The sequence below is a fragment of the Doryrhamphus excisus genome, linkage group LG3, assembly GCF_037039965.1.
Source record: "Doryrhamphus excisus strain RoL-2023G ecotype Guam linkage group LG3, RoL_Dexc_Guam_v1.1, whole genome shotgun sequence".
Lineage (NCBI taxonomy): Eukaryota > Metazoa > Chordata > Actinopteri > Syngnathiformes > Syngnathidae > Doryrhamphus > Doryrhamphus excisus.
Window position 1 is genome coordinate 10,152,055 of NC_136359.1, and position 12,225 is coordinate 10,164,279.

The 12,225-nt window shown below is 40.9% G+C and overlaps 1 protein-coding gene across 4 annotated transcripts; it reads right to left on the bottom strand.

The window, feature by feature from the left end:
* Positions 1-1,615: 1,615 nt before the first annotated feature.
* Positions 1,616-10,500, bottom strand: LOC144894381 (sesquipedalian-1-like). 4 transcript variants are annotated; one of them, XM_078789617.1, is made up of 3 exons: positions 5,280-5,451; positions 4,852-4,916; positions 1,616-4,433 (listed from the first exon to the last, which is right to left on the bottom strand). In XM_078789617.1, the coding sequence occupies exon 3, from the start codon at positions 4,390-4,392 to the stop codon at positions 3,544-3,546; it is 849 nt and encodes a 282-aa protein (XP_078645743.1). In that variant the 5' UTR covers positions 4,393-4,433; positions 4,852-4,916; positions 5,280-5,451; the 3' UTR covers positions 1,616-3,543. The 4 variants fall into 4 exon arrangements, with proteins under 4 accessions (XP_078645743.1, XP_078645745.1, XP_078645742.1 ...); XM_078789619.1 differs by lacking the exons at positions 4,852-4,916; positions 5,280-5,451 and adding an exon at positions 10,103-10,500; XM_078789616.1 differs by lacking the exon at positions 4,852-4,916.
* Positions 10,501-12,225: the final 1,725 nt, after the last annotated feature.

A 12,225-nucleotide genomic window follows, 5' to 3' on the forward strand; every position in this document is an offset into this window, starting at 1 on the left:
AAGCCATTAATAGCTGTAATGCCGTAAAGTCAAATAACCGTAACTGTTCCTAAATCTAAAGAATGAATCAAAAGTTCACACCTTTTAAACAATAAAACCATTCACATTAAGGATATACGTTGATAGTTTATTCGGTTGTTTGAAGAAGTGATTAAACATATTGGAGAGTACCATCATCATCATTACAGTATATTTGATTATTACTGATTTTCAGAACATGATCCATTTGTAAACACATTTTTTAAATAAACACAGACACTTGCAAAGACATAAAAAAATGACTAAACTATTAACTAAGATGTTATTAAATTTGAGATTTTCATTAATAAATTGGCACTTTTCATCATAGTACAATGTGTGATTTAACAATCATGATTTGTAAAGTTAATCAACAGATTAATAATGTTATGATAATGTATTAATAATGTTGTGCATCAACAGATGAAGCCACCCAGCCACTAAACGTTTCACAGAAAAAAAAGAAACAAGCCAAAACAAAAAAACAAAACCGAAAAGAAATCTGGTCCTAAAATAATACTTGACTGGAAAATGGTTATAAAAATAAACATAAGGCCGCAGCAAAGTAAATGCTTTGTGAATGTGCACTGACTGAGTCACTGTGGAGGCGCTGGTGTGCTTCCAACATGGAAGAGGAAACATGAGGTTAGATGTTCACTGATAACACAGGTTTTGTGAACTGTGAAGGAACGACATGATTTGATTGTGCAGCCAAATGACAAAGGACACCACTGAAATCCTGTAAACCTCAGTTATACCCAATGTCAAGCCACTAGCAAAAATATGTATAGCAACCTAATGTCTTCATCTCATGTGACAGTATGATTTCACCTATCCGTATCTGTTTCTTGACTCACATGGACTGCAAAAGCATATGTACACACTACACTACTACGTGGAGGCACTGTTAGATGTCCACTACTACGCTTCATGCAACCAAATTTTCCACATTCTTCCATGTGACCCACTTCAAATACGTGTCATGGCAGAGTAAGCGGAAAATAAACGCACAGAGACAAATATCCTCACAATTGAATGAAGCCTCGATCACAACTGGCACTGTAGTGGAAAAAATAGAATGGAAATACATCATCAGCCTACCGTCAACTAAAAAAATAATAAGGGAAAACTTTTGGGGGGAATTTTGCCCTTGAAAATCCTTCAAAAAACGGCCACAAAGTGCAGTACAGTGCATAATGTGACCTGCATCGCTACAGCAACATTGTTATGCCAAATAATTACTTTCCTGGTGTAGTGACACCTCGCCACACCACATCGGCTAGCTACTAGCCGGCTAGCAACTAACCTCACCACACATTCCTCACAGTGCATCAGCTCTGCGCTCAAAATGTATTGGGCCACTTGCCACTTTATTTTTGAGTTTGGAAAAGTTGATGCTAGGTGTAGGTGTTGCTTTGTGAAATTAATGCACCCAGGAAGGACAGGAAGGTCACAACATGTATCAGGTCAATAGGTGTGTCCCGCTATGCGCATTAATTTTTGAAATCTATTTTTATATCTTTAGAACTCAACAGAAAAAGACATGTGTTCATGTGTTCAACATTGATGATGGGCAAAATCCCCCCCCCCCCCCCCCCCAAAAGTGCAGTTTTCCTTTCAAGTGAATGATGAATGTACACCTGGTACATACAATAAGGACGTTACTGATGCAAAATATTAGCCATTTGATTTTTTTTTTGTATGAACTCTATAGTTCTTTAGCAAGCTCTAGCTCAACGGTGATCAAACTCCAGCCAAGAAGAGCATTTGATCAAGTGTGCCATGAAATAGTAAAAATTGCTAAAACCTCAGGATCTGTTATAAAAAGTGCAAAAAATATATATTTAACCCAGCCTACACTTAGCATACTGAACTGCAAAATGCAGTGCAGCGTCAGTACCTGGCTGTTGCACTCATCATGCCACAAATGGCGAGTGCGCAACAATGTATCCTAAACACCCTCGCTCATCGCCATCTTGGCTACGTAGGAACTACCTGGAGTGGTTATAATTCACCAAAACAAACTACATAAGAGAAAGCCTATAAATATTGCAATCGTCACTTCCAGTAAGTCAAAACTTGTGTCCTTGAAGTTGAATGTGGGAATTGAAACTGACCCCTACAAATGCTCATAATATGTAATATTATACTATTTGCTCCATCAATTACTATGGCTATCTGAGGACTTTTATTAGGGCTGTCCCAGATAGGGAAAACTGTGCTACACTGCAATTAGTGGAAATCAAAAGTCAAAATGTTTCTTACTAGGCACTTTTATCATGCAAAATGTGTTTACCTTAAGTTTACCTTATGTATAGATATATTAACATAACCTGATTGGTCTGAGATAAAGTGGCTGGTGAGAAAAAAAGATTTAAGCTTGCATAGATTTCCACTTTTTACAGTGTAGACGATGTTAGAAGTTACTAGGACCCTTTATAATAGTGTACAGAATTCCAAAAGTCCCTTTAGCTATAATTTGGCTAGTTTGTTGAGTTAGTCAATCTCTGGTGTTCATTTTTGCAGCTGCATCGCTCTTAATACATTTGACCTGAAGCAAAGCACCCTCTACTCCTACTTAATTAACTAGAAATATTGAAAATGATTAACTGGTGAATTAATTTTATAGTGATTCCGGGTCAAAAATGTGTTTTTTATATTGCCACGTTTTTATACAGTTTCAGTAAGAAATAGATAATCATCCTACTTTTTATTCCAGTCTGATGTTGGCGTTCTACCCTTTGAATGGCTTCAATTTGTGCATTTTTGTCCACTCACAATGATTATGGTTTAAGACTGCATAGTCATTTAATACCAGATTGAAGGGGAATGTTTTAACAACCACGATGAAGCAGTATCCAAAGTAAAAAAAAAATACATTCAACCAATGATAAAGCCTCAGTGCATGGATTCTTTAAGATTCAACACTCCAAATGCACAAAATAATCCTCAAATGTACTTATTTGGGGTATGCGTACCCCGCTTTGGGAACCTAGGGTGTACCTGAACAACTCAACTCAAACAGAAGAGGGTGCATCGATCATCAAATACGCAAACAATGTACCGTAATGCTGAAGTTGACTGCCAAGCCAAACTAAAAAGTATGTGTTCACAAGATATGGGTCACGGTAGGTACCGGTAAATGTAAATATAGTATAGGCACTAAATTATAATTAGATATTAAGACATGCAGTGAACGTTAGCTACATTTTAAACACTACTTTGTGTCATAAAGTGATGACTTATGGATTCTTTTGCATTATACCAACCTGACTAGTAAATAAGACTGATTCGTCCTCCTGTGCCAGACAGGATGTAGTGTCAATCACCATTACAATAAGTCCTCTCTTAGAGGTAAAGCAAATCATTTGTTAAGAAGGAATGTTGTATTTGCTATTAATAGTGTAGTGGTTCACACAGCTGACTGAGATTGATTGGTAATCAGTCCAGAATGTTGTCTCCCTTTTGCGTTAGGTCCAGGCTCATTCCAGCCTCCGGAATGACATATGCTTAGATTCCTTATGTTTATTGGCTCTGCAGCCACTGGGCCCTCAGTTCCTCCACTTCCAGGCCGTACCAGTCATGAAGCTTGGTAAAGCATCCCGTACCGGGGCAGACGGGGCTCTCCAGAGAGGCTCCTCTTCTTCTGGGTGGCACCGGTGGCGCCTTCACCCCGTTGGCCCTGTGACCCATCCCCATGCAGCCATTCCCAGATTGACCCCCGCCCTCCCAGGCCACACAGGAGGACACTACATCAGAGGAACCGTTGGCTAAGCCTGAGTGTGGTTTGCTCCATGCGACACAGTTCTCCTTAGAAGATCCGGATATGAGCTGGGAATCATCCTGGTGGTTCTTTTGACTAGAAGCTGATGTGGAAGAGATGCTTGATGATGATGACAAAGAGGATGATGTTGAAGATGCTCCAGATCTTGATTTGGACCCTCGCTTGGATGTCCTCGCCCTGCTTCCGTTTGCAGCCTCCTGGATCTCCTCCAGCTGCCTCTCCAGCTCCTTCACCACCAGCCTCATGTAGTCAAAACTAGCTCGTGACAACGCCTTCACCCACGACTCCATGGCGGCCTGATTGTCGGCCGCCATCTTGTACACCCGAGCCCTGGCGCAGTCAAACTTGATGGCAAAGGCGAACTCCTCGGCCGACTCGCAGAGCTCCACGGTGCACCCCTCCAGGACGATGACACCGATGGGCTCGCGTCCGTCGCGCTCCTCAAAGTAGAACAGCATGTTTCCCTTCAGGACGAACCAGCGGCGGTGGTAGGCTGTGTTGCGCTCGCCCTTTTTGAACAGGAAGCCCGTCTTGTCGGGCGGTGAGTCGCAGGTGGCGTAGTGAGCCACGCTGCGTTCGTTCAGCTTCATCGTCGCTCCTCTTCTTCTTCCTCGCCGTGTGCTTTATTCATCTGTAAGCCATTGGAAAGGCAGACATTTCAGATTTAAGTCTTTCACAATAGGATAAACTTTGCTTTGGAGTCACATGCGCTACCATAAACTGGGTCACAGCCTTTGGTAAACAACACACATTCAACACAGGGCATCCTCTTAAAAGTCATAATTTCACGATTGAATTTTAGAAAAATATATACAGGCTCATACCTAGATATCCATATCTTGTTGGATACGGAGGTAAATATGAAATATGCGAAGGTATAACAAATTCTTGCCATGATATACAAAATAAAAATAACTGAAGGTGGAAGTGTAGCCCCCTACTAGCTACCAGGTTCTCTCTGCAGTTGATAAATAAAATAAAAATAAATGCCCCAGGCCACCATATGAAATATGAAAACCCCTACTCATCTAAAACTATTAGTGACTTACGCGCCAAGTTGTCTCCTGCGTCCATCATCGTTTGTTTACAAACCTTCAAATATCATATCTCCACACTATTTCACAAAAAAAACATGACTAAAACAACAGTTTATGTTACATGGAAATTAACATGTCGCTGTTATGTCCTACACCCAGATAATGATTCAGGCTTTGTCGCCACCCTTTTTTTTGGCACATCAGCACTTTGCTCAGACTGGAAAAATGTTGAAGTAAAAAGACAAGCAAAGTATCTAGTACACCATTTTTGTTATTCGCGGTATACCGTTTCCCCCGGTTTGACTGGCTCGAGACAATATACACTTTAACTGCGGAAGAGTTCACAAAAACACAATAAACCTCAGTAGCGATGTCAGCTAGCACCGTTAGCGACCCGATTACAATATGAACAACGTAAATGTTAGCTTTAAACACGTTACCCGTTACAAAAGATGCTTCGTCTCGGTTAAATCCTTGTAGAACAATAATTTATCTATCTTCCTTCTTTCTCCCATTTTTTTCCAGGTCACATGACCAACAAGGAGCGCTCATGTTCTATTAACGGAACCAGTTAGATGGGCGGGATATGTGACTGCTGCTTCCTGGTATGGGTGGCATCCAAATAGAATAACATGAAACGAGCGTATCCCATCGCTGCCCTTGGAAAGGTGGGATGTCGACTATCAAATGTGTGACTGCAACCGCTGCATGGATACAAAAAAAGTAAAAATATACAGACTTTATGTACAGACATTATACAACATTTACACAAAAGTGCACAGTTCAGACAAAATGAATACTTAAACTTATTTTTAAATGCAAGGTAACAACATTTGCTGATAACTATTGTCATGTTACATAGCATTCATTCATTCGTTCATTTTCTACCGCTTTTTCCTCACGAGGGTCGCGGGGGTGCTGGAGCCTATCCGAGCTGCCTTCGGACGAGAGGCGGGGTACACCCTGGACTGGTCACCAGCCAATCACAGGGCACATATAGACAAACAACCATTCACACTCACATTCATACCTATGGACAATTTGGAGTTGCCAATTAACCTAGCATGTTTTTGGAATGTGGGAGGAAACCGGAGTACCGGGAGAAAACCCACGCATGCACGAGGAGAACATGCAGAGATGGCCGAGGGTGGAATCGAACCCTGGTCCTCCTTGTTGTGAGGTCTGTGCGCTAACCACTAGACCGCCGTGCCACCGCATATATACGTACATATAAAATCTATTTCATGGTCTATGAAATAGATATGGTCAATTTTATATATAATTTTCATTGTGCATGGATGGATCCCTTGTAATTGTACACACCAGGTGTTTTTCTAATGCATGTCATATATTCATAACATTTAATTTCAGCCAATTAAGGCAAATCCTATCTAAATGAACTTGAAGATCATTTCCAACAAGAGCTACACAACCCCAAGCATACCAACACATTCACACACACACACGCGGTATATGGATATACGCTGTTGCCCTCGGGTACACAACACTGGCCGCCTGCACATTAGAAGCATTGTCATGTTTTGCCTTGAGAGCCTTCCGCCATAGCAGCTTGCCAAGTAAGAGTGACATGCATGAATGAATGTACCAATGGACGCGTATCCAACTTGTTCATTTGACAAAACAGATGTGAGTTGACACTTTACAATGGTACAAATTTGGACTGGAAGCTGAGGCTGCCTTCAGGGTGCCAGTGGTGGCATGCATGAGGCAATTCTGATGCCAGAAGACTTTGGGTAGAGAAATGCACACAAGTAAGCGATGGCAGCAGTCTTGATCATCCATGCAATGAAGAGTCTTACTGTCCAGGTCAAACCATCCTGGGGAGTTGCACTACCGGCAATTTCAGTAGGCTTCATGTACAGGTATCGTACCTTATGTATTGGATCAATGAGGCCAATATTTTGCAGTCTGTATTTCAAAAATGAATAAGTAAATGGCCACTTTTTCATGGTTTACTATGGATGATAATTCTAAAAATATTGTATATTATATGTAGTATTCCAGCCACGAGGGATCACTAATGTTACATTGATGAGACATGACATTAGATGACCTTCACAATCCATGTCATGTCCGACATGACGTAGTTGTCCTCGCATTCAGTGTGGCAGGGTAAGGTTTGGCTTGTTACTTTGTCCTTTTTCCACACTCCGTTTGAAATTCTTTCTGTTCAGAATAACTACATTGGCGAGGCTAACTAGTCAGCTTGGTAGCTTGCTATGCTAGCGGCGGCCGTCTCTTATGTTCCTGCTGGGTTCCCCTAGCCTGTGCATTACAGTTGAGCACTGCGTTGTTCACACAGAATAACAGGAGTGTAAAGGTGACTATAGGGGTGTTAAATCATGTCTACAGGGCTCTAATAATTGTAAAACAATGTCTTTAGAAAGTCATAAACAGCAGGATGTCCGATAAATATTGGTACTTAAAAGTACATACATAAAACATAAAAATGCAATATCGGTTGATATCGGTATTGTGAAAACTAATATTAAAGAAATGCTGTATACCGCACATATCTGTGCCACAGGTATACTAATACTCGGTATCGGTAATTGAGAGTTGGACAATATCGGCATATCGGTTTTCGGCAAAAAAAGCCAATATCGGACCTCCCTAATAAACAGGTTTTCTATGAAAATCTATCCTTTTTCTTTGCCGCTTATTCTCACTACAGTCGCGGGTATGCTGGAGCCTATCCCAGCTGCCTTTCATTGAGAGGCGGGGTACACCCTGGACTGGTCGCCAGCCAATCACAGGGCACATATAGACAAACAACCATTCACACTCACATTCATACCTATGGACAATTTGGAGCATGTTTTTGGAATGTGGGAGGAAACCGGAGTACCTGGTACATGCAAACTCCACACAGAGATGTCCAAGCGCGGAATTGAACCCAGATCTTCTTCCCAATCTCCTGACTGTGTGGCCTACATGCTAACCACTCATTCACTGTGCGGCCCTTTCTAAGAAAATATTGCATTTATTAATATTGAATACGACCAGTCGAGGGTGTACCCCGCCTCTCGTCCGAAGACAGCTGGGATAGGCTCCAGCACCCCTGCAACCCTTGTGAGGAAAAAGCGGTAGAAAATGAATGAATGAATGAATATTGAATACTACTAAATTCACTTATCGTGGTCGGGTCTGGAACTAGTTAACCTTGATGAAAGAGTGATGACTAACCATTTGGAATGTACTAAATGACAGATGTCCAACTGGTAGACTGGTAGGAAAACATCAGTAGGTGATGACAGAAACATTTATCAGTCCATAAGACCTGACAGACGGATTCTAATTATATTGCTATGGACCTTAGTATAAGAGTAGTTTTAAATCCCATTGTACATGTGTATACTGTACATTCAAAAACACTTTCCATTCTTAAAAGCATGAAGGTAATTTTCGCCTCCACGCTCTCAAATATTCCATAACCTTTGACATTCTGTGCCGTCGCCATAGCCTTCTAAATTCTCCTAACCTGACCTTCACATTTATAATAGCAGCCATATTGCCGCTGACCGTGAATTTACTCTAACTCATGGAGAGAGCTGTTGGCCTTTGGTGGTCTCATCACACTAATCTCGCAATTAACTGATGCAGCTGCCGATGCCATTTCCATTTCCCTTGAAAAAAAGATCTGCCCCACGCCGCTTTTGGTCTAACTATGATTAATCGTGCAATGCTCTGGAGGACGCTTTCATTTCCTGTGTTTTGACTATAAGTTCTGAGAGTGTGAGAGCACAGATGGAGACTAGATGAGCATAAATGACACACAGACAAGTTGAAGTGCAAAGTATTTACTTCTCATCATTGCTTCTGCATCAGTTTGCTGACACATATAGCAAAAACATCACAGATGTCTTTTATGAGACACTCCAGTGGGAAAATTATAGAATGTACCTCATTTTTTTTGGAGGGGGGGGGGATTCTTTACATGTTATTTTTATATTTACTGATCCAAACTGAACTGCTGACTTTTGATCATCAAGTCGTATGAATATCCATTTTCGTATTTGGTTTCCATGCTTTAGTTATACAGTGGAACCTCTAAAATCACACCCAATCCGTTAATTTGTTTGGATTTAGAAGCAATTATTCCCATTAGAGATAACCACAGTTCCAGAGTTCCAGAGTCAAAATGTCACCATCAAAAACAATATTATTGTTTGTGTGTATTCCCATGTGACATTTTAACATTGTTTACTGTCATTGAAAACCTAAGTTCCAATTAGGACATAAAAAAAACCAAAACACTTAACTTTACTAGATGTCATATGCAAACATTGCAAAATGTACAAACCAAAACCTCCATGCTTGTTGTTACTTTTGCAGTGTATTCTTTTCTTTTTGGGGGGAAAAAGCCAAAGGGAAGCAGAACATATGAAGAGGGAATGTGAACTGCGTATTAGTGTGACCGTGGTCCTTTTTTGGTATAAAAGAGTTGCAAAAAATCCAAAGAAAAAGCAAATCACACATTTAATCCTTTGATATTGGCTGAATTGAAATCTTGTGAGGTTAGATGGAATCTTATTTGTTAAGCGTGACGGTGGACTTTTTTTGTGTTGCAAAAAAGTCGCAAAAAAGCAAAACCCGCATTTAAGACTGAATCCTTTTATGCTGGATGAACTTAGACCTTATGAGTAGGGATGTCCGATATTGGCTTTTTTGCACAAAACCAATATGCCCATATTGTCCGACTCTCAATTTTCGATACCGATAGGTGTAACATGACATCTCCTGTGGTGGAATGAACACATATGTGTTGTATACAGCATTTTTTAAATATTGGTTTTCATTAACTAGAAAAAAATCTGATACCAATATCACATTTTCATGCTGATATCGGACTGCTAATTATCGGTTCCGATAATTCGGACATCCCTATTTATGAGGTATGATAAGTGAGGCCTTTTGTGCTGTGCTACAATCTATCGCAACGACAAACCTTTTTTTGAATAAGTGTTGCAAAAAATCCCAAAAGCTCAAGAAAAAGCACATCACATGCACAGATTTAGTCATTAGATGCAGGCTGAGCTCTCATACAGTACAAAGTTCATTCATTCATTTAAAGCGTAAAAGTCAATTGTTGATTTAAAAGGTTCCACTGTACTGACAAAATGAGAATGTGTTATCGTTCATGTTAGCGATGTGTGTGTGTGTGTGTGTGTGGAGCAGAGTGGGCTCTCTGCGTCAAATGCATAGAAAAAGTCGGTGAAGGAAGGACAAAGTGAGCGCTCACGTTCGCCATTCTTGCAGCGCTTCTTTCCTCACGCCATTGATGTTCTCCACTTTCATTCTCCGTCTGCACAGCGTCTCTCCTCCCGCTGATTGCGGGGCGCAGTGACACGTTTCAGTCGTCTTCAGTCGTGATATCAAAAATATCCTCTATTCAAATGTTAAAAGTCTCTGTAGAAAAAAATGCTTGAAATATAGAGATATCAAACATGCTCATGTAGATTTGCATACACGGAAACATTTGATGCAAATTATTACTTCCATCAGAATCAGCATTGTTTTATCTGTGTGGGGGCGGGGCAAAAAGTAAGAAAACACACCGATAGCTTGCCTGGCACATCTTAGTGACATGTATGATGGATATACAGAGCATCCAGAAAGTATTCACAGCGCTTCACTTTTTCCACATTTTGTCATGTTACAGCCTCATTCCAAACTTAATTCCAAAAAATAATCTCTTATCTCAAAATTCTACACAAAATACTCCATTATGACAATGTGAAAAAGGTTTTTTTTTTTACTTTTTTTGAATTTATTAAAAATAGAAAACAAAAAAATCACATTTACATAAGTATTCACAGCCTTTGTCATGAAGCTCAAAATTGAGCTCAGGTGCATCTTTTTTCCACTGATCATCCTTGAGATCTTTCTACAGCTTAATTGGAGTCCACCTGCAGTAAATTCAGTTGATTGGACATGATTTGGAAATATAATAACTGTCTATACAGTGAAGAAAATAAGTATTTGAACACCCTGCTATTTTGCTATTTCTCCCACTTAGAAATCATGGAGGGGTCTGAAATTTTCATCGTAGGTGCATGTCCACTGTGAGAGAGATAAACTAAAAAGAAAAATCCAGAAATCACAATGCATGATTTTTTAACAATTTATTTGTGTGATACAGCTGCTAATAAGTATTTGAACACCTGAGAAAATGAATGTTAATATTTGGTACAGTAGCCTTTGTTTGCTATTACAGAGGTCAAACGTTTCCTGTAGTTTTTCACCAGGTTTGCACACACTGCAGGAGGGATCTTGGCCCACTCCTCCACACAGATCTTCTCTAGATCAGTCAGGTTTCTGGGCTGTCGCTGAGAAACACGGAGTTTGAGCTCCCTCCAAAGATTTTCGATTGGGTTCAGGTCTGGAGACTGGCTGGGCCATGCTAGAACCTTGATATGCTTCTTACGGAGCCACTCCTTGGTTTTCCTGGCTGTGTGCTTCGGGTCGTTGTCGTGTTGGAAGACCCAGCCACGACCCATCTTCAATGCTCTGACAGAGGGAAGGAGGTTGTTCCCCAAAATCTCACAATACACGGCCCCAGTCATCCTCTCTTTAATGCAGTGCACTCGTCCTGTCCCATGTGCAGAAAAACACCCCCAAAGCATGATGCTACCACCCCCATGCTTCACAGTAGGGATGGTGTTCTTCGGATTGTACTCTTCATTCTTCTTCCTCCAAACACGCTTATTGGAATTATGACCAAAAAGTTCTATTTTGGTCTCATCTGACCATAAAACTTTCTCCCATGACTCCTCTGTATCATCCAAATGGTCATATGCAAACTTAAGACGGGCCTTGACATGTGCTGGTTTAAGCAGGGGAACCTTTCGTGCCATGCATGATTTCACATCATGACGTCTTAGTGTATTACCTACAGTAACCTTGGAAACGGTGGTCCCAGCTCTTTTCAGGTCATTGACCAAGTCCTGTCGTGTAGTTCTGGGCTGATTCCTCACCTTTCTTAGAATCATTGAGACCCCACGAGGTGATATCTTGCATGGGGCTCCACTCCGATTGAGATTGACCGTCATGTTTAGCTTCTTCCATTTTCTAATGATAGCTCCAACAGTGGACCTTTTTTCACCAAGCTGCTTGGTAATTGCTCCGTAGCCCTTTCCAGCCTTGTGGAGGTGTACAATTTTGTCTCTGGTGTCTTTGGACAGCTCTTTGGTCTTCGCCATGTTACAAGTTAAAGTCTTACTGATTGTATGGGGTGGACAGGTGTCTTTATGCAGCTAACGACCTCAAACAGGTGCATCTGATTCAGGATGATACATGGAGTGCAGGTGGACTTCTAATGGGCAGACTAACAGGTCTTTCAGGGTCAGAATTCTAGATGATACA

Excerpts from the sequence above, each read along its gene's own strand:
- LOC144894381 (XM_078789619.1), bottom strand. The coding sequence starts at position 4,392 with ATGAAGCTGAACGAACGCAGCGTGGCTCACTACGCCACCTGCGACTCA.